General features: G+C 39.8%; 1 protein-coding gene and 1 pseudogene across 1 annotated transcript in view; both read left to right on the top strand.

Moving 5' to 3' along the window:
• Nucleotides 1-1931, top strand: part of LOC133380727 (contactin-4-like) — a 604583-nt gene extending 602652 nt beyond the window's left edge. Inside the window, exon 23 of the mRNA XM_061618571.1 lies at nucleotides 1516-1931. Coding sequence (XP_061474555.1) covers nucleotides 1516-1616 — 101 coding nt within the window. The 3' untranslated portion in view covers nucleotides 1617-1931. The remainder of the gene's footprint in view (nucleotides 1-1515) is intronic.
• A 3920-nt stretch (nucleotides 1932-5851) lies between these two features.
• On the top strand, nucleotides 5852-5970 carry LOC133382705 (5S ribosomal RNA; annotated as a pseudogene).
• The last annotated feature ends 16964 nt before the right edge of the window (nucleotides 5971-22934 follow it).

Below are 22934 nucleotides of genomic sequence, written 5' to 3'. Positions count from 1 at the left end.
CTCAATAAGCCTGCCAATGATCAAACCTAACCTACCCCCCTCCTCTTTCCTATCCCCTCCCTCTTGTCCCTCCCTTCCCCCTTCCTTCCCCCTTCCTTCCCCCTCCACCTCTCCCCCCCTCCCTCCCCTTTCCCCTCCCCTCCTGTCCCCCCTCCCCTCCTCTACCTTCCTTCTTTTCCCCTCCCCACTCCAGAGCTCCCTCCTCCCTTCTTCTCCTCCCCTGTGGTCAATTTCACCTATCTTAAACAAGAGTAAATCCCACTGAACTCAATAAACATGCAAATGATCAACCCTTTTCCCTCCCCTCTCTCTCTCCTTCCCCTCTCCTCTTCTTCCTCCCCCTCCTCTTTTCCTTCCCCTCTCCCCTCCTGCTCCTATCCTCCCCACTCCAGCCCTATCCTCCCCCTTCTCCTCCCCCTCCTCCCGTGGTCAGTTTCACCTATCCTAAGCCCTAAGTCTTCCTCTTAAATTCCTCTATTGGACATGGACAATTTTCAGGTCAACACTCACCAGAGTTTCCAGAGAGACTGAAATGTTCTCTTTTTTTGATGTCAGATTTGTGTCCATTTTATTATTTTGTGTAGAGAGTGTCCTGTTTGTCCTTTGCAGGCAGTAGCATATACCCCAATGGAAGAGGAAAAGGTGAATGAGCCCCTGAATTTGTGGCTGGTGTCATAAGCTATAATTGAATTGTCACAGACTGTACTCCTTGGGGTTTTTTGCTATATTAATCCTAATGTTTACTTTTTTCTCTGCCCCTGCCAATAATTACCCCTGAGGATAATACTTCATGTATCCAATAAAGTGGATGTGATGAAGTTTGTGTCATAATAAATCAATATGAGTAAGGTGCTTTTTGTTGCTTTTGCCACAACAGACTAGCACAGCTACTTTTCTAGGACTTGTTGTTGTTGTTAAGCTCTAGAAAAACAAAGCACTTTATGTAATCCATAAAATAAAGCACTTTGGTAGATGGGAGAACTCAATGAGTCAGTGTGGTATAATGGTTAGAGTGTTGGACTTCAGACCTTGAAGACCAGGGTTCAAATCCCTGCTTGGCTATGAAGCTCACTGGGTATGATCTTGAGCTAGTCGCAGTCTCTCAGCCTAACCTACCTCACAAGGTTGTGAGAATAAAAATAGCAGAGGGGAACCATGTATGCCACCTTGAGTAGGAAATAAACATATTAAATATAAAACGTTCTGTGTAATGGAGATACCCTTCCATTACAGTCAAGTCAAGTCAAGTCAGTGAAAATGGAAAGTCTTTTTATGCAGAATTTCTGCATGGGCACTGGAACTCTGGACTAGAGCCATCTCCTCCCCATGCCTTTCTGGCCTGATATTTAGAATTTCTGTCTTAATATAAAATAGTTTTATTTGAATCAACACCAAAGAAATTTTTCATGTTATTGAATGTAGGATGAGCATTAATTTAAGGCGAATATGATGGCTTGTTCATGTATGTGAAACTGCAAAATAATAAACCCTGTGACTTCTTTTTTCTTCTCCTAGATGCCTATGCGAGAGGGTCAGGCGCTTCTACTTCAAATGCTTGTACGTTGTCAGCTATCAGCACAATAATGATTTCCCTCACAGCTAGATCAAGTTTATGACAAAAAATATCTAAAGGACTTCCTGTTTATAATATAACTAAGCAACATTTAGCTAGTTGTTTGAAGACACCCAGTACTAAGTAATATTGTTGTTCAAGTACATCTTACTACTGGAAAAAAATGTTTTATGCTTCTCTAGGAATGGCATTATACAGTACTTCCTCAAAGCAAATATAGCTTTGTCTGAAGTTTCTTTGGAAACTCTGCAATGCACTGAAAACATCTGTAATATGATGTTACCAAAGCAGTTTACATATGTCCTTATATGCATATTTTTATTATATATTTAGTGTTTTATAGACTTTTTTAAAGTTAACATATGATGTAGATATTAATTTGTTTTTCCCTCTGCTATAAAATGCTATTGATGACATTATCATTGCAAAAAGAACCCAACCATTATTTTGGAATATTTTATGGCCAGAAGGTCAAAGTTTGCAGTACATCAGTTTCAAATTGATTGTATAGTTTTACAAGAGTGCACTCTGGCAGAACTCTTTTGACCTTGATCCTTCCTTCAAGGCATCTGGGTGTACTGAGCACAGGAAGGATCCCTACAGGCATTATATGAAATCTTCCCTTCCCTGCACCCCCCCCTGCTGGCTCTAAGTCAGGTTTGCTGCTGCCTTGCACAGCACACTGACCAGTGCTCATGGACATTGCCGATAAAATGAGGACCTTATCTATTGGCTCATTCCTTTCCAGACCCCTGATGAACAGGAAGAGATAGAGGTGGGCTGATAGGAAAAAAAAATACATGTGGCACAGGGGAAAGGAATCTGGTATCAGCAGTACAACCATCTGGGGGTCTGGGACAGGAAGAGGAAGGTTCATTAGAATACCTTTGAGGATTCCTCCCCTCCCCCCAAAAAACCACTGATATGTTTAAAAGAGGATGGATCATGCTGCTAAAGCAGGTAGAACAGTTTTGCTTTAATCCAGTACTTTTGACATAAAATATTTCACTTATCAAATTACAAACACAAATCTAAATTAACTTTTAATGCATTTACTGTCAGGTTTGTGTAAGTCAACTGCATAGTATCATCTGGTTAATATTTTAATGATTCATAGCAAGATTTTTATTTGAATGTATTAATTCATATTTCTCTAAAATTTAAAAAATATTAAGTTGGCATTAATTCCATTAGGTTGTCATCACTCTATAGTAATGTAGAACAGACTTTGCTATAGCAAAGGACAAGATGCTGAATGTGGTGAAAATCTGACATTGAACTATTTAGCTAATTCTGGATTTGCACCATTTTAATCAGGAAGTTTCTGAGACTTTAAATGAAACATAATTATGTTGATTTCTGTGTTTGAACATATATTTCTTTTGTCAGGTACATGTTAACTGTAATTCTCTCTATAGAATGGTTTCATAAATTGAATTACAAATTTATCTATGTTTAGTTAAGACTTCTGTAAAAAGGCTTCTATCATTAAAAGTTTGTATGTATGTCTGGGTGTCTCTATGCACTTCTAACTAGCGCCTTTATTTTAACATTTCAAATCCTCTTGGCTTTCTGCTAGCACAAGTGAATAGAACCTACAATCTTAAGAGTGTTGTGAAGATCAAGGTTTAATTTTCTTGACAAGCTCTTTATGCATATCTGGCACACTCATAAAATCCCATTCAAATATGACAGTGAGTGCCATGCCATTTTCTCATGAAGCTGTCATTCATTCCATTAAAGTTTGTGCCGAGCAGTTTGGTGAATGCTCCATCCATTGACTTGGGTGTGCATACAGGGCTTCAATGCACGTGTGAAGTTCTCTGCTCATGCAGAGCTCCATACATGCTTTGCTCCATGTGTTCACCAGTGTGTAGGAGAGTACTGGACCATGCCCAACGTTTCAAAGAAAAACATATATTAATACAAAAGGTTTGTTTGTTACTGTGGTAAGATTTTGTAAATATGCTCAGATGGAAAAATAATTAAAATGCCCATGAAACTTTCTGTTACTTTTCCCCAAAGTTTAAAAATGCACAGCAGAAGTTTATAATTTGTTCTTCCTGATAGCTTACATTTGCCTGTAACTTGTCTTTTTTGCTTCCAGAACAATACAAGCTAACTTTTAAACCTTACAAAATATATTTCTTAAGTCGTAATCAGGATTCCACTTGTGTAAGTCAGGGGTGTTAACCAGAGAAATATTGTCAGTATTTCAAGCTGTGTTCCTTTCTTAGTTTGATATGGTTACTTCTATGTAAAAACAAAAACAAAACAAAAAAACCCACAAAAGTAAAAAAATGAAAGAAAAAAAGCCTTTGTAGTTTTTCTCCCCGGTGTAAATGATATTTATCAGTGATCTAGCAGATGTAATCTTTTTTAAAGTTATTGGTAATAAATATTCTGTTATTTGTAAAGATTTCTGTCTTTAGGGGCATTTTTCCTGCATCACTGGTGGTTCTTTGTGAAAAATAGCTCCATGACATTCTTAATCTCCAACATTTCTGTGGCACAGCATCTGTTTCAATTATAGCATGGATTATGAAACACCCAGGATTGATGGTGGACAAATTTCCACAAACCCAATTAAAATTCATTATTTTAAAATAACTCAAAAATAATTTATTTTAATTTCTAATTAAAAGCCGATGCCAAGGTCATAACTGAAATTGTGGCAGGATCTAGAGGCTTCCCCTCCTCAACCCCTCCCATGAGATCTTCACTGCAAGCCCCCCACACACACACACACACACTCCTTCCTCATTCCCAAACTTAACTATTGATGGCAGCTGAAACTCTCTGGACCTTCAGGGCCATAACAACTATTGGAAATGTACTTCCATATTTCCTGACATCTGTAAGGTTCCCAGTGACCATTCCCAGTGATCCTGGTACCCCTTCTGGGGATGTCAGAAACCCTATGAACTACATTTCCAAGTATTCTTGATATCCATGGATGCTTCTGTATATGCTTGTAGCAATCCTCAGGGGCCAGGCAGAGACTCACTGTTAGCTCTCCTCATCAAGTAAGTTATGGAATGATAAAAAGGAGCAGCTGCAAAAGTTCAAGCAGTGGCTCAAAAAGAGCTGAACCTGAACTGTGCCCTATTTCAGACTTCAGCCCCTCGCTAGCCAAGATACACCATTTGTTTGGTTGGCTGAGCAACTTACCTGGTGATACATAAATGATACATCATATCCCCACTTATCTAGGAGCAAGACCCATTAAGATTCTGAGTAGACGAGTATAGGATTGCACTGCAAGTGGATCAATTGGTTACATGCTGCTTCATTTTTCCTCCCTTCTAACTATCTTTAGGGTGCAAAGTGAAGAGCATCTTTTAAATTTGCTCCAAGGCATGAAATCTAGCAACCTGATTCAATGCCCATTGAAAGATATCTGGAAAAAGATTGTGGATTCTCAATATCTATTAGCAGATAATGCCCTAAACAATTTCACCTTCCATTCATAATGGTTTCCCATTCATTTAAATAGAGAACATATCCAGAAAGGAATGCACTGATGGAAGTGGCCATTTCTTATGCTAAGCTCCATGTGTGTACATTGCAGCCAACATACCTGGAATGTCACTCTCTAGAGACAAAATGGTTTACTGTGTGATATGAGATTTCTTAAGCAAAAGATTATCAGACCATGGAAACTCACCATTATCAGACCTACTGTAATAAAAATGGGGGGAGGGGTACGGAATGTATCTACTAGGTGTGAGGTTGGGAAAGGAAGGAGCTGTGAGGATAGCAAGTTATGAAACAATATGTCCTTTCCCTCCAATATGTTTGACCAAAATGCCTTGAGAATGGCAGACACTTGTGTTTTTCCCAGTTCTCTCTCCATGATCCAAACACGCCCCCTTTCCATCCTCATCTAAGCCACCTCACAGCTTTGTGCAATGTTACTTTGTCCCTTACAAGATTCAAGATTCCGTGCCTGCGGAAGTAGCACTGTTGCACTATTGTATCATCTTGGGGTCTCTGTAAAACATTACTTTGTACTGGCAGAGTATGGCCACTGATGATCACCATCAGAAGCACTAGTTTGTAAACATAGCAATACCAAGAATAAGCCTTCAAACTGTCAATAACCCTTCCTGTTCAAAATGCACGTCTGCACTGCTACTATCCTTTAGAGTGCCGCCATCACACACAAAAAAGTTGTGGTAACTGTTTAGATAATTTCCTGCTGAGTCAATGTCCATCTGGCTGTTGTCAGTGACTGTCTTTCATTTATATTTGTGAGACATTAATCAAAAGCACGTTGGCTATGACCATACTACCCTGAACATCCCCGATCTCGTCTGATCTTGCAAGCTAAGCAGGGTCAGGCCTGGTTAGTACTTGGATGGGAGACCGCCTGGGAAAACCAGGTGCCATAGGCTTAGAGGAAGGCAATGGTAAACTACCTCTGAACACCTCTTACTATGAAAACCCTATGAATACATCCAAAAGATTCATAGGGTTGCCGTAAGTCGTAATCGACTTGAAAGCTTGTAACAACAACAAAAATCAGAAGCACAAGCATTTGACTAACTGAACCAAGCTATTATACATTATATTTCATATTTTATCATATTCTGTGGTTATGCAGCCAGCATGACAGTTAAGTGCTAAGCGTTATTATAGAGCCACAAGAGTGGCTCTATACTATAGCCAGTATGGATTTTTCACATTCTGCAAAGTTAAATGGAAAAGACACCCATGCCATTCTGATGCTTCCCATAAGCTCATTGCCATAATCGGGGCCACACCCTCACCACCCCTTGGTTTCACTTGAGACAGTCTTGGCTTCTCTCAGAGAATCCTGGGAAGTGTCGTTTGTGAAGGGTGCTGAGAGGAAACTCCTATTCCCCTGAAAGAGCTCCAGTGACCAGACTGGTTTAACAGTCAGCCACTCTGAGTGAAGGTCTGTGAGAGGAACAGGGCGTCTCCTAGCAACTCTCAGCACCCTTCACTAACTACACTTCCCAGGATTCTTTGAGAGAAGCCATGACTGTCCAAAGTGAAACAAAGGCCTGGTGTGGATGTGGACAGGGACAGGTTTGGTTTAAATTTGGGTGCCTGCTGTAGAATAAAAAGGTAGGGAAACCCTGAAAAGCAATGATACTGCTCACAATGTTTTCCTTTTGGAACGGAAAGGGTTTTTGCCTCTGCCCCGTACCCACCCACCCAATCTCCTCCCCTCTCCCTCCCCCTCACCTCCCTCTCCCTCCCCCGGGTCAGTGTTGGACTACAACCTGGGCACCAGGGTTCAAATCCCCACACAGCCATGAAGCTGACTGGGTAACCTTGGGCCAGTAACTGCCTCTCAGCCTCAGAGGAAGGCAGTGGTAAACCTCCTCTGAATACCGTTTACCATGAAAACCCTATTCATAGGGTCGCCATAAGTTGGGATAGACTTGAAGGCAGTCCATTTCCATTTTCAAACATGATTGCACAGAAATAAATCCCATTGAATACAAAAAGTATGCAAATGGTCAAACCTACCCTCCCTTCTCCTTCCTATCCCCTCCCTCTTGCCCCTTCCTTTGCCCCTCCCCCTCCCCTTCCAATCCCCTGCTCCTCCCCTTCCAATCCCCTCCTCCCCTCCTCCCCATGGTCAGTTTTACCTATTTTAAGCATGGTTGCACGGAAGTAAATACCACTGAAATCTATAAGCATGCAAATGACCAAACTTGCCCTCCTCTCCCCCTTCCTTTGCCCCCTCTAATATGCTCCTTCCCCTTCCCCCTCCCCCTCCTCCTCCCCCATGGTCAGTTTTTCCTATCCTAACCATGATTGCATAGGAGTAAATCCCATTGAACTCAATAAGCATGCAAATGATCAGACCTGCCTTTCCCCTCCTTCCCCTCTCCTCTATCTTCTTCCTCCCCTCCCCTGTTCCTTCTTCCTCCTCCCCTGCCCACTCCAGCCCTCCCTCCCTCTCTCCCCCATCAGTTTTACATATCCTAAGCATGATTGCACAGGAGTAAATGTTACAAATGGACCTTGAACTTCAAGTTCCCCTATCAGGAGTGCAGCAGTATCTTTGGCTGGAGTTACCCGCACATCACCCCAGAGGATGTATAATTTTACCCTTAACCCAATGACACATACACTGAAAGTAAAATAAAGAGTGGTTTTATTAAGAGAAGAAACAAGGAAAAATATTGCAGTTTACAATTACAGTTAACAATGAGCAGCTTTCTAACTATTATTCATTCATTCAGCAACACTGGATAGACTAAAGCAAAGAGACTAACCCTATGAACACTTTCATATTAAGCTCACCCACACAGAAAGAAAAAGGAAAGAAAAGGCCCAGAAGTTGCATATACCTTTCCTGGAGAAATGCTGCAAGACTAAGGCTGAGAGAGAGAGACTTTCGTATCTAGCCCAATGAGCCAAAGCTCCGCCCTTTGTAACCAGCGCTAGATTTGAAAGTTCTCACCCAAATCCTTAGCTCTGAAGCTGTGCAATTGTCCTGAAGATGCTAGGGGGCGTTGATAAGAAAAGCAGCTGTTGGAGCCCTCCAGAAGAGGAACTGCTGCCAACCCCTTCCAACCCCTCATGTTTTATACCTTTTCCTAACTAAACTGACCCCAATGTAAACCCAATGTAAATGTCTCCAGGAAGATGTCGATGTGACAAATAAGAACAATGACAGAATTTAGGATCATCAGTCAAGGAATTTGTTGTTTTTCCAGAAACCATTCTTTGTGGAATTCCCAGATAATGACTGCAATCTCCTACCTGTGAACTCCTAATATTCTGTCTCTTCCTTTAAGATTATCATAACGGTTATGCAGACCATTTCCTAGTTTGAAAGGAGCTATCCTGTCTCCTCTAAAGGCTTAGATATGCATAACATTTCTTAGTTTGAGCTATTCTGCCTCCTCCTAAAGACTTAGATTATCATAAACATTTCCTTGTTTGAAAGGAGCGCCTGTTCTTACTGGGTGACATTCCCCAAATTTCCATAGGAGTCAGGTAGTCTATACCTTCAGGCTTTCAAGATATGTACTCAGGGGTCACAGAGGGGCTGTCTCCCAGGAATCTTTGCTGTTGCAGGCTTTCCAAACTCTGGTTCACTGAGGTGAATCAAAGATTTAAAATCCCCAATATTTGATTTCTCATTACAGCTCCCCCCGTTAATGAGCGTGTTCAATCACGCTTAATTAACACTCTCTTAACTTGTACCAGAACTTGATACATTCCTCCAACTTCCTCAGATTTCGAGCCTACGATATCATCGATTTGATCAAAAATAGCATTCCAATTATTGCCACACATTGTCCAATTAATATGACCACAATTAGATGCATCATAATAGTCAAAGCCCCAGAAGAATCTTATCTCCATCCAAACAATGCATCCCAGCATCTCCTATATCTTTAATTGTGGCTGCCATTCCAGTAACAGCTTGATTTTCATGCTTTACCTGTAATGTAGCTTGCTCCCCCATCTTTTTAACTGTGTCCAATTGTGTCTGAAATGTAGGGTGTGACAGCAACCCCTGTAAACCTTTAAGGCCATATCCTAGAGACACTGGAATGATTCTATTGTAAAACTCTGGGCGTAACTGAATCTTTTGAAGTGTCCAAAGAGGGACTTGAAAAGTCACATCCAACTACTCTATTAATCCTACAAAAACACCTATTAATATATTTTTAAAAGGCTGTATAATTGTCCATTTATTACAACATAATCACAAATAGTTCTTACATACACATCCGTCCCCTATTTAAACCACTACTGAACTAGACTCATTTCTAACTATAAAAGAACAATAAGAAACATTACTCATTTTATATGACAGGCAATCCTGATATGATTCAAAACTATAATCTTCACATGCAAACCCCAAATTTTTATAGTGTGTACATCCTTCCACATTTATAGTTTCCCATCCCCTTTTCCTTTTCAAATGTGCCCAGTGTTAGACCTCTTGTGCGCACATAACCAAGTTTTGATCTATAGCAATACCTAAAGGCACTACTGGAAAGATTGCTTTTAACTCCACTGCTTCCATCATCGCAATATACATTTTCAGTGAATTCTGTTCAATATCATATGTAGCATTTACCAGAACCCACCAGTCCTTTAAGATGTATTCTCATATTGTAACCTTATCCTTTAATAAATTCCTAACTTCTCTTGGTATTATCCCATTGTCAGTCATTTGTATTAAATTAAATGTAATCATTTGTGCTATATTTTGAGCCTGAGAACATGCCATAACCAGGGATATGTTTTGTTGTAATGTCTGTGCCACACTCACTATAGCCTGATTGTCTTTTTCTATCAGGCTTTCCCATGATGGCAATATAGCTGAAATCATTTGCGCAGTACTGTATCTACAGTTTTAGCCAAAGCCTTGGTAATAGGCTCTGCCATCCTATCCAACTCCTCAGTTACATAGTGCAATTTATTGGCCAAAATCTCTATATTGGTGGCATCTAAAAATGAAATCCCTGTTCCTAACTATCCTGACACATCCCTTCTTCTCCTCACAGTATTCTTTTTCACATTCCATAAACCAATCCATTGGTACCATCCCTGCTGACTAGTTTTTAAATAAGGTGCACATTGAAGAAATTCCTGGGATATATTCAATTTTTCCAGAGAGACTAAGACTTCCTTTAATGAGGTTTTCAGTTGGATTATTAATTGTTGGGGTTGGTTATATTTCAATATATGAGAACCTACTATTGGGTATTCTGTATCCTTAATATTGGACAAATTAAATAAAAGATCCAATTCTACTCGAATTTTAGACAGCATACCCATTTCCAGTATATAAGGTCCTTCAGCACTAATTTTTTCCATATTGACACTGATCCAAATGATTGGTATTGAATATCCCCAGATTTACAAAATGCTTCCCTTATCGGAAATATCCAGTTAGATGGTCCTTCCCCCCACTTTGTCCTTCTTTATTAATCCATCAAACTTCTTCCATTCCTTAATAATTCTTGGATATTCTTGTCCTTCTGCTGAAATGAAAGTAAAAGAAAACCCATTTGTGGAGCTTTTTTCAGTCTCACTAAACAAAAACAGTTGAAAATGCAGTGGAGAGCCAGGTGTCCATGTGACTGCTGAGATCCTCAGTATATTGCATGATGTTTCTTGTACCACGTCTTTATCAAACAAAAATCCCAATCTTGGGGTGCAGAAAATTAGTAGTCCCAGGGCATCATAAATTGGAGCATGACAAAAGGTACGGGTATCTGTGCTGTTGTCAACTGTACAGGAAATAACTTGGTTTGAATCACAGGATGTGGTGTTCTTAATTGGGAACAAATAGGGAGGGTTCCTCCCTATTAACCTTGGAGCACTACCCATTATCGATGAGATGTAACACATCAGCATTGAATCTGTGTCTCGACCCTCCTGGCACATCCATGGATTCCCCATCACAGCGAGCCCTGAATGTGAATTGTCTGGTATGCTGGCGACCCATTCAGCGTTTCCTCATACTGCTCCTCCTATCAATACTAGCCATATGATGAGCATCGTCTGTGCATAATAAAGTGACAAGGATATATTAAAAACACCCTACCCCTGCCCCAAAACTGTATTTTTCAGCTTCCTTCATTTGCATAGCTACTTCATTAGCACTGCAAATGAGTTCCACCATTTCCAGGACTTCAAACCCCACACGCTTATGCAACATCTGTAAATGGCGTATTCTCTTTCAGAAGCTAGTGCTTCATGCCTTTGTGACCTCTGTCATATGTTAATCAAGCACGCACCCAGCCTAGAGTAAAAATGCATTTCTTTGTACTTGCAAATACCCATGCAGCGAAGCCTTCTGGGTTCGTTCTTTACCCCAGTTTTTATCTGCTCTCATGCACCCTCACCTTCCAAAATTTTAGGATTTTACACAAATGTTTCCAATTAAGCCAACTTAAAATTTAGATTGCCTTAAAAGGCAAAGGGTAACCCATTCATAAGCCTGACCCCATTTTACTCCAATTGGGTATCCTCCAAGGCTTCTACCTTGGAATCCAGAAAGCATTTGCCGCTATTACTGGAGCCCTCTAGAGGTAACTCGACTAGATTGCCTTTTGTATTTCTCTCTTCCAGAGGTCCTTCAGGATCCGCCCTTTTTGGTAAACAATAGATAAACAAACAACATATATACATACATTTAACATACATTCTAAAACCTTGAGACCTCCATGGCTCCTGACCATACACAGAGTTCTTACATGAAAAGTAGCTTAGACAGGTTCTCAAGTGAGGGCAAATCTATATACAAATTTAATCCTCATTATTTACATAACCAATTAAAACATCAAAGTCTGCTGGATTACGAATAACCCAGTTAGCACTTTGAGGGGTTTCCTGCAACAATACTAGGAAGATTGAACCCCCTTCATAGTGGAGACTTGCTCATCCTGTGCAGAACTCCCAAACAGAGCCATCCTGAAAAGTAACTCGCCATGCTGAAGATCTGTCCCAATAGAACTTTACATCGACTGAGTCAAACTCTTGGGATCCTTCACACCCCAAGTAGCTTTCCCAATCAATATAGGGTGTCTTATTCTTTTCCCTGGATATCTACTGTCTTCATATGGGTGATAATAAAACATCCTAGGGTTTAATTCTTGAAGAAAAAGGGAAACTATAATTCTTACTTTACTGTGATTCAACACCTTCTCCTTTAATGAACCTAGGGGAATAACTCCTCCGATTGGGGGTCTGGATCGCTCCATTCTGTAATGCAAACATAGGATACTACTTAATTTAACTCTTTGACTGGCACATAGTTGGAGGAATTCCCTTCCATTCCTTCAACTGAGAACAATGAAAGTATTTCCCCGCTTACCTCCTGGGCTAACTCTGTCTACGATTAGTATAGGTCCTTCCCACTTATGAGTCAATGCATGCTCCTTCAGAGAAAATTTCCTGTACATCACTGGCTGTCCTATTTCCCACACACAAGGATTGCATACCCAGCCAAGCCTTTTGTCCATAGCCTGTTGTATTTGTTTCAAATTAATTGCTGCTTGCTTGTGGAGTTGTGCCAATTCCTCAAGCAAAGACTGAACCCATGCATCTGAGACCACCTTCGTTTCCCAGGAGCTAGGTAATTCTGTACCCAACCACCAGGATTCTGGCATTCTTATTTGTCTACCAGTCATAATTTGAAAAGGAGAGTAACCATGTACAGCAAACTTGCACAGGATAACATTTCTTACCTCCCGGATTAAAAAGCAGGGAAATTCACTAATAGGCAAAAAAAACCTTGCAGTTTAAGAACGTACCTATAGCCCACAGATATTTCTATCAAACTTTAAAAAGAAGGGAAATTGGGCAGCTATAGTGAATGCACAAGGGGAGCAGGAGACCTGACCTCCTCTCTGAGATATTGGACTGCCCTACAAATTTGTCAAAATGCAAACAATTTGGCTTGATCTTTCACAGTCCAATCCACTTGCTGTGTAGCTTGGAAGAATTTGGTAACATGTGCCTCTGAGCATATGGTGAGTGGTGGCAACACCTGCAATCCGCCCAAATAACAGAAAGAAGACATGTGCTGTGCTGATCTTGTTTTAGCAGGGAGGTAGCAACATTATTAAGACAGTTGATATAGTCCAGATGGTCACTTTAAATATGTCTGATTTCCTTTGCAATTTTAGTGAAGTTTCCTATAGGAAATCATTTTCTTTTGTTTCTATTTCTGTGAATATGTGAAGTACAGCAACACTTTGCAAAATTTACACTAAAAAAACTCTAAACATAATTGTGGAATAATGGCACTGGCGTCTGCAGAATAGTGTCCAGTGGACCTCAGGAGTGTCTCAATTTGCACAAGATAAAAAAGTGGGCAGTGAAATATATTCCAGCAAACTTCTAGGTTTGCTTTCTGTTTTTAATTGACTGTGCCCACCTTGCTTTAAATGAAGTGGTTTAAACATAGCAGGCTGAAAACATGCATCCTCTTTTTCCCAACAGCTAGAGTCATTGCTGAAGTAGCAACATATTGTAATCAGTCTGATTTTACATCAAACTGCAGTTTCAGATTCAACTATTAATGCACCCAAAATAGAAATAGAACATAAACTTCAATATAAAACAAAAAAGGCTGTCTTCACCATCATATTACATTGACCAATAAAAAGGCTTTGAAATTAATAAAAATACATTTGTCACAGATTTCTAGGATGAATAATGAGGGAAATAAAATTTTCTAGTTTAGATTCTCTGTAGAAACATCAGTAACACAGGAAAGAAGCAAAATAAGAACACCAACACACATACAAAAATATAATTATCTTTTGAGATGGCAGGTGTTGCCACCACTCACTATATGCTCAGAGGCACGTGATGTTACTAAATTCTTCCAAGCTACACAGCAAGTGGATTGGACTGTGAAAGACCAACCCAAATTGTGTTTGCATTTTGACAAGTTTGTAGGGCAGTACAATATCTCAGAGAGGAGGTCAGGTCTCCTGCTCCCCTGGTGCATTCACTATAGCTGTCCAATTTCCCTGCTTTTTAAAGTTTGATAGAAATATCTGTGGGCTATAGGTACATTCTTAAACCACAAGGTTTTTTGCCTATAAGTGAATAGAGTTTCTAATCATTAAGGCTGATGTAATGCAGTGTCATGTATATGCGTGTGACTACACATGCTCACATGCACTCACTCAATTAAAGCTCGTCTACAGCTGAAACATGGATTAGCGTGCTCATACAAAGTATTTGAGGCACAAAACAAAATGAAGATGCATCCATAGCATCAGCTCTGCTCTATTCCTGTATTGCTTTTAGCACAAGAGAAGTGTTACCTATAACTTGCCCTTCATGTGAATGTCCTTTTGCACAGAGACCCAGGTTACATTATTTTTCCTTCTTGAAAAAAAAGGAGAGAATCTGGTTTATATCTGCATGGTAGAAGGGAAGGGCTCACACTATATTCTGGTGCCTAAATGTGTGGATGGTGATTCTGGAATTGTAGATAATTTGCACATAGTATCTATCACTTGCAAATAAAACAGCAACACTATCACTAGAACAGTGTGGGAAAGAATTCAGTTGCTGCCAGATGTTAAAATAGCAGCACAAATCCTCAAATGTAGCCGTTTAGGTCATTCGAATCATAGCGGGATCTATGGATTATACAAAGGGGAAACAGATGATGACCATGGCATGGAATCCAAGTACCACCATAGGTCAAATAAAATAAAGTTTAAAATATACAGAATGTTAAAGGCTGTATTAAAAGAATAAACAGAGCAGTACCCAAGATTTTTTCTCAGAAACCAACAAAACAGACCACTGGTTGCCCTGCTTTAGCATTATAGACCCAAAGACCCTGGCATGAATATTTTCAGTACTTTGCAATACATGTGCTGTTGTTCTTATACTGTGATGAATTGTGGAAGGTGTTTTTGGTGTTTTGCTGCAGCAGCAGGAAACAAAAATTGTTTATGCAGAAATTTTAATCTGCTATAAATTAATGTTATGAATTTTATTTATTGTTTTATTATTGCTGCTATTATTGTAAAGTGCCCTGAAATTGACAGAGGATGAAGAGTGAAATAAAAATGTTTTCAGTATAAAATAAAAAGAATATATTCCATTTTTAAAAAAGTTTTGTGTAAAGGTGGAAACTGGACTGTTGCTCTTCATTCATGCACTGTGATTTGCCATCTTTTCTACAGCACAGGGGGACCTTCATGGATATTATTTCTTATGCCATACTTAACATGATATAGCACAGTGGGTAGGAGAGCCTGGCTGGGAGTCCGGAGTCCAGAGTCTGTGAGTTCAACCCCCCCTGTGTCTCCTGGGTGTAAAGATCACCCCCACAGAGAGTGGCTCAGAGGTTACGTGCCCTGCCACCTGTGCAGCCGTGGGCAAGCTGCATAGTCCCAAGGAGCCCAGTTGCTTCCCAGTTGCAACAAGGAAGGAGCTGGCTTATGCAGCTGTGGCAAGCTGAGCAGGCCCTAGCCAGCTGGGGAAGACTAGCAATGGTAAAGGCCCTCTGAATACTGCTTACCATGAAAACCCTATTCAGAGGGTAGCCATAAGTTGGGATCGACTTGAAGGTAGTCCATTTCCATTTTTTTCAACATGATAAAAGAGGTGAAAGACCACAATAGCTTTAAATACTAATTCAACAAATTACAAGAGGAAAGTTTTTTTTTTCCATTTTAACTTTATGGAACATCCACATTTCAGAAGTAGAATGCCACTGAGCATCTGGAGTTTGGAAACAAACATGGGAAAAGACAATTGCTGTCGTGCCTTATTTGTGGACTTCCTGGAGTCATCAAACTGACCACTATGTAGAGCAGGATGCAGCGCTAGATGGACCTTTGGTCTGATCTAGCATGGCTTTATTCTTTTGGTTTTGGGAGTTACGTTTTTAATGGAAACCAATCAAGGCCATGATTGAACTTATTAAGCTTCAGCATGCCAGATTCTGTGCTAAATCACATTTTTTTCAAATCTTTTGTTATGGAGCTATAATCAAATTGTTAAAGATATTTAAGTAGTGACGACCACAGCTTTGTGACAGTGCATTCTACAAATCAATTACGTTATTCTGAGGCAGGGGGGAGTACTTTCTTTTGGGCTTATTTCCTGCCAATCAGTTTCAATGATTTGCTTTGCCTCCATGATTTGCTTGCAAGAATGCAACATTAGGAACAATGAACCTTTGTGATGGTTTTGCTCATCTTGTACTGTTTCTGTCCACAATGGTAACATATCTTTAAAATCGTTCTTGACAGAATTTAGCTGAAAGGGGCATATTTGAAAATACCGATTTGTACAACTGCACAATATTAAGCAATGCTGACGTTCTTTAATTTAGTAGTTTATTTTTATATCAGTTTCAACATTGTACTAATCTACATTAATATCAGACTGAAGAATTTTCAAAGGCAATAGAGCAGAGCTTTTCAAACTATCTTCTAAAATCTTCAGCATTGCTTTTGATTTCTTTACATTATTCACTAGTGCTTAAACCTCTTCAGACTCTGATTCTTGCTACATTCATGCCGCATTTAACAGGAGAGTCAATGCCAGAATCTAGAGAAAAGGCAGAGTGAGAGTAGACCATCTTCTAACACCGTCAACTACAGCCCTGGAATCTGAAAAAGTACAGGAACATTTCATTTTATAATAGGAGCACAGAAGTACTGGTTTGTATGCAAAGGTGCTTTTGTTCAAACAGAAAACATGTCTACTGGAGCATGGTGGGGTTCTCATATTTTGCCGGTGCTGCCTTCTCATTACAGCCTTGTGTCTACTGCTCTTGAAGGATGGGTGGAAATTGGAGGACCTGTCTTTGCAAGCAGAAGTGCTTTCGGATATAAGTAATAGGAAGAACAGGATGCAGGGTTTACAAAGAAGTATCAAAATGGTTGCCTATATGATCTCTGTCCTTCTAATGTTACTGGAACAATGCAAGAAACAGTCACGTGTACTCCAAAGGATCACAACAAAGCAGTTGTGTTTGCTCACCCAGACAAAAATAGCATCAATGAGAGAGAGATGGTCTAGTCACAGAGAATGCAGACCAATTTTTCTTTCTTTGACATTTATTTTTATGACAGTACATCCTAACTGATGACTCTATCTCTTGTAAAACTGTTTACACTGTTAGTCAATGCCCTTAGATTTTACAACCAACTATTCTAAACCAGATAAAGCTGAGAAATTGCTTTTATATCTATCTATCTTCATTATTTGCTGTAAAGCCATGGGACCATTCTCAGGATAATGCTCATTAAAGTATTAATCAATTTGTCTTTTTTTTTTTGGCTGTATAATTTAATATCTAATTAAAGTATTAATCAATTTGTCTTATGATTTGTGTTCCAATGCATAGCTGGTTAGTTCAGCTATAACATTAGCAATCATGTGCCTTTTTCAAAAACACTCTGTATTTACTGAGCTCTCTTTATCCGGTTCTCCTTTCAGATCAGGTAATTCAACGAAAAACTTTACTGCTGCTTGATTCCTCTTTGCTTTGTTGCTTTTAAGTTCATACCCAACAGACAGCATCTTCAAAGCCTCCTCCAATATCTTGACTTGCTTGAAATTGTAGCTGCCTCAACAACTACCAATACTAAACATCAACAGCATGTTGGGGCAATCTGAATGCAGAATGTAAGACTCAGCAAAACATACAGTGCCTTGCAAAAGTAATCAGACCCCTGACCAATGCTCTCATATTACTGAATTAGAAATGGTACATTGTAATTTCGTTCTGTATATTTTATTTTGAACACTAAAACTCAAAATCAGTTATTGTAAGGTGACATTGGTTTTATGTTGGGAAACGTTTGCTTGCATAAGTTTTCAACCCACACACATTAATATTTGGTAGAGACACCTTTTGCTACAATAACAGCTTTAAGTCTTTTGGGGTGGGTATGTACTAGGTTTGCACAATGTCGGAGGGGTTTGGCCCATTCTTTTTGGCCTGTGGACAGCAATTTTCAAAGAGCGCCACAGATTCTCTATGGGACTGAGATCAGGACTTTGACTGGGCCACTGTAGGACATTCACCTTTATATTCTTGAGCCACTCCAATGTTGCATTGGCCTTGTGCTTGGGATCATTGCCGTGCTGAAAAGGGAATTTCCCACAGCCTGCCCTTTCCATTGGCTCAATTGCCCTTCCCCCACCCGCACTCTCTCCCACTGCCTGCCTTCCCCACTCGCTCAATCAAGCTTGAGGGAAGGAAAGAGTCAAAAAATGGGGGGGGAGCTTTGAAGGACTCTGCAATTTTTTAAAAGTCTACTCAGAAGTAAGTCCCATTGAGTGCAGTGGGGCTTACTCCCAGGTAAGTGGAGCGGTGCTTCTGTGTGCTAGCAATGAGCTTCAGGGAAGGAAGGAGGAAAATTGTCTACTCAGAAGTAAATCCCATTGAGTTCAGTGGGGCTTACTCCCAGGTAAGTGGAGCAGAGCTTCTGTATGCATGCAATGCTTTTGAAGGGAAGGAGGAAAATGTCTACTCAGAAGTAAATCACACTGAATTCAGTGGGGCTTACTCCCAGGTAAGTGGAGTGCTATTTTGAGAGAAGGGCAGAAGAGAGAGAAGGGGGAAAGATTGAGGGCTCGCACTGTAATTCTAAAAATGTCTACTCAGAAGTAAATCTCACTTATTCAATGGGGCTTGTTGTTGTTATGTGCCTTCAAGTCAGTGACCTCCAACAGCATCTGTCATGAACCACCCTCTTCAGATCGTGTAAGTTCAGGTCTGTGGCTTCCTTCATGAAATCAATCCATCTCTTGTTTGGCCTTCCTCTTTTTCTACTCCCTTCTGTTTTTCCCAGCATTATTGTCTTTTTTTAGTGATGTCTTCTCATTTTGTGTCCAAAGTATGATCACCTCAGTTTCCTCATTTGAGCTTCTAGTGACAGTTCTGGTTTAATTTCTTCTAACACCCAATCAATTTTTACAAAATTAAATTTGATTACATTCATAGTACAATCCTAACCCCAAACCTAGTCTAAAGTAAATCCGATTCAGTTCGGTGGGACTTAGTCCCAGGTAAGAAGGATTAGGATTCCAGCCCCTTAGAAGAAACAGTTGGGGGGGGCAGAGAAAAGGAGGGGAGTTTGCCTATGTGTCTGCTCATGTTGTTGTGTTGGACTGCCTTCAAATTGATCCAGACTTATGGCAACCCTATGAATAGGGTTTTCATGGTAAGCAGTATTCAGAGGGGGTTTATCATTGCCTTCCTCTGCGGCTGAGAGGCAGTGACTGGCCCAAGGTCACCCAGTGAGCTTCATGTCTGTGTGAGGATTCGAACCCTGGTCTCCCATGGTCAGAAGTGAATCCCACTGAGCTCAGTGGAACTTACTCCCAGGTAAGTGGGGTTGGGATAGGATTGCAGCATCATTTTGAGGGGAATGTAGGAAGAGGTGAAAGAACAACAGAGGTAATGAAGAGAGAAAAGGCTTGCAGGGGGGGACCCTAAGACTGAAGCAGAACTTGTGTGGTCCCTGGGGGCTGAGACAAGTGAAAATTGCTATCTTGAGAGAAGGTGGGAGAATGTACCAGCATTCTAGTAAAGGGCATGGGGAGAAAGACTTAGGAATCTGAAGTTACAGTGCAGTCCTAACCATGTTTAATCAGAAGTAAGTTTCACTGAGTTTATTGCGGCTTATTCCTGAAGTGAAAGTGAACATAGAATTACAGCCTTTAACTTCTAAATTCAGTCCTTTCCTTTAAATACTAGGTGATTTATCAATAAATATTATAAAATTTATGTCTGTTAAATGTTCAGTGTGTCATCATGTGACTCTTATTGTTGCTTGTTAAACACCTGCTCTTCAGGATAGTGCCACAAATAGACTTCCGGGAAGGGTGACTTAGCCTGTGCCTGCTTTTGAGACGGGCTCCTGCCTCAAAAGAAGCTTATTCAGATATATCAGTCAGTTTTTTCTTTTTTTTTTGACTGATTAAACTTCTCCCGGGTAGGGAGAAACGAAGAGATTAACCTCAAAGCCTATTTTTGTTGGGACGACCAGATCTCATTAATTTATGGGACGAGGTCCAGCCGACGAAGGTGGGACGGATTTTCAACAGCAAGCTCTATCTGTTAAAGCGAACGTTCATCTTATCTTCTAAGAGAGAACGCACTAACAGGCAAGCACCCTTCTTTCTATATTTTTCTTTTACTTGATTTAAATTGTTGCTGTTTAAAAGAGATTTGCCAGATTGATCGGTTTTTGACATCTCACTGGGGAGCCGTAACTTCTCTCTGCTACGCACTAATTAATAGCTTATCTCTGTTTTTGTTGCAAAAAGCTGTCCTGGATTTGCATTCTAAAGATACACACAGAAGAGGGATTTCTATTCCAGATTTTTATTTTGAAAAATATTATACTGTTTTGAGACTACTCTCTTTTTGGTCTATTTTATTTTGACGAATCTGTTTCTTGACGATTGCCATTAATTGCTTCGATCCTGGGAACTGCATTTTGTTTACTTAACTATTGGAGAGATAAGGCTGTCTGCTCTGTTTATACTGTGACGTCACCAAGTTTGGAGTATTAACCCAATTGTTGCTGAAATAAGAAGTGGTTTTCCTATATTTTTCTTTTAAAATGGCAATTAAGAAAGTGGCTGAGAATCTGGAAATAACTATGTTTCAGAGAATAATGAATGAGATTGAGATAACGAAAATTGAATTGAGTAAAATGAAGCAGGAGATTAAAGATATAAGGGTCCCTGTGAGAGAGGTGACCCTGGAAGGGGTCCCTGTGAGAGAGGAGACCCCGGAGATTGGAATAGGGGTCCCTGTGAGAGAGGAGACCCTGGAGACTGGAATAGGGGTCCCTGTGAGAGAGGAGATCCCGGAGATTGGAACAAACGTGGAACAGGAACAAGATTTGGAGTCTATGGACTTTAGAAATAAAATCTATTGTTTGGAACTCAATGTTATCTCTGAAGAAATTAATGAAGATTCTAGAGATAAAGTTATCAATGGCATGGATTATCTTCTGGACTGGAATGATGTGATGGAGCCCAATATAGAGAAAATCTATGGAATTAACTGCAGCCATGTGACAATGGAAAAACTTTTAAGAGATGACCCAGTGTATTTTGAAAAAAAGAACAGAGATATGATTTTACAGCAGTATTTCAGCAACTTATTCAGAATGGATGGCAAGAAAATATTTGGGATAGAGGTAATTCCCATCAGACTCTTATTATATGACTATGGCTTTGACAGCAAGATTATTATGGAATACTGATAATGGAAGATTGGATATTGAAATTACTGGACTTAACAAGACTACTGAAGATGGAAGATGGAAAATGGAACTAATAGAGATAATAGAACAATGGCTACTGAAATTACTGAACCTAACAGATTCTGATGTGATGGATTAATTGAAATGTTTATTTTGACTATGGTTATGACAATAAGATTATCATAATTAGTAATGAGATGGATTAATCGATATGCTTATCTGGAAAAAAAAATTGATAGATATATTTCTTAAAGAATTGAAACCTCTCTGACTTTTTGTGGAAAGAATAAAGTAATGTTTATGAGATTTGATGATTAAGTAAGATAACTACTGGAGGAAAGTGATTTTATAATATGACTTAAGAGACAGGATTGCTATATATTATAGACTTATAACTGATTTGATCTTTGACAAATGGGAAGTCAATATTTTACTCTTTATTTTTTATTTTTGTTTTTTTTTTTTCTTTCTTCTTTTCTTTTTCTCTTTTTGTTTAACTATTTTTGATTTTGTTTTTTGTCTTTGAATGTTTTATGATTTTGTCTTGTATGTTTTATGAAAATCTGAATAAAAATTATTGAAAAAAAAAAAAAAAAAAGGATAGTGCCACAAATAGATTCCAAAAAGTCTGCTTTAAACTTGCTCCAAACCCCCTGGGGCATGTAATGAATGTAATGAACGTTCCAGTTTGTCTGCATCCTTCTTGAAGTGCGGAGACCAGAACTGGATGCGATATTCAAGATGAGGCCTAACCAGTGCTGAATAGAGGGGAACTAATACTTTATGCGATTTGGAAACTATACTTCTGTTAATGCAGCCTAAAATAGCATTTGTGTTTTTTGCAGCCACATCACACTATTGGCTCATATTCCGCTTGTGATCAATGACAATTCCAAGATCCTTCTTGCAACTATTCCCTATCTTATAACTGTGCATTTGATTTCTTTTTCCCAAGTGTAGAACTTTGCATTTATCCTGGTTGAATTTCATTCTGTTGTTTTCAGCCCAATGCTCCAGCCTATCAAGGTCCCTTTGAATTTTGTTTGTCTTCCACGGTATTCACAAGGTTTTCCCAAGGTTTTCCATTTGGAAAGGAAAGGGGCTTCCCCTCTGCCCAGTGCCCACCCATCCAATATCCTCTCCTCCCCCTCCTCTTCCCCTCCCTGCCCCTCCCCTGGGTAAGTGTTGGATTATGACCTGGGAGACCAGGGTTCAAATCCCCACACAGCCATTAAGCTGACTGGGTGACCTTGGGCCAGTCACTGCCTCTCAGCATCAGAGGAAGGCAATGGTAAAACCACATCTGAATAACATTTACCATGAAAACCCTATTCAAAGGGTCACCATAAGTCTGGTTGACTTGAAGGCAGTCCATTTCCATTTTCAAATGTGATTGCATAGAAATAAATCCCATTGAACTCAAAAAGTATGCAAATGATCAAACCCAACCTCCATTCTCCCTCCTATCCTCTCCCACTTGCCCCTTTGCTCCCCTTTCCTTTGCCCCTCCTTCCCCATTCCCATCCCCTTCCAATCCTCTCCTCCCCCTCCCCTTCCTCCTCCCCATGGTCAGTTTTACCTATCTTAAGCATGACTGCATGGAAGTAAATACAATTGAACTATATAAGCAT

The sequence above is a fragment of the Rhineura floridana genome, chromosome 3, assembly GCF_030035675.1.
Source record: "Rhineura floridana isolate rRhiFlo1 chromosome 3, rRhiFlo1.hap2, whole genome shotgun sequence".
Taxonomy (NCBI): domain Eukaryota; kingdom Metazoa; phylum Chordata; class Lepidosauria; order Squamata; family Rhineuridae; genus Rhineura; species Rhineura floridana.
Note: the sequence above shows the minus strand (reverse complement) of the source record. Positions and strands in the feature narration are given on the sequence as shown.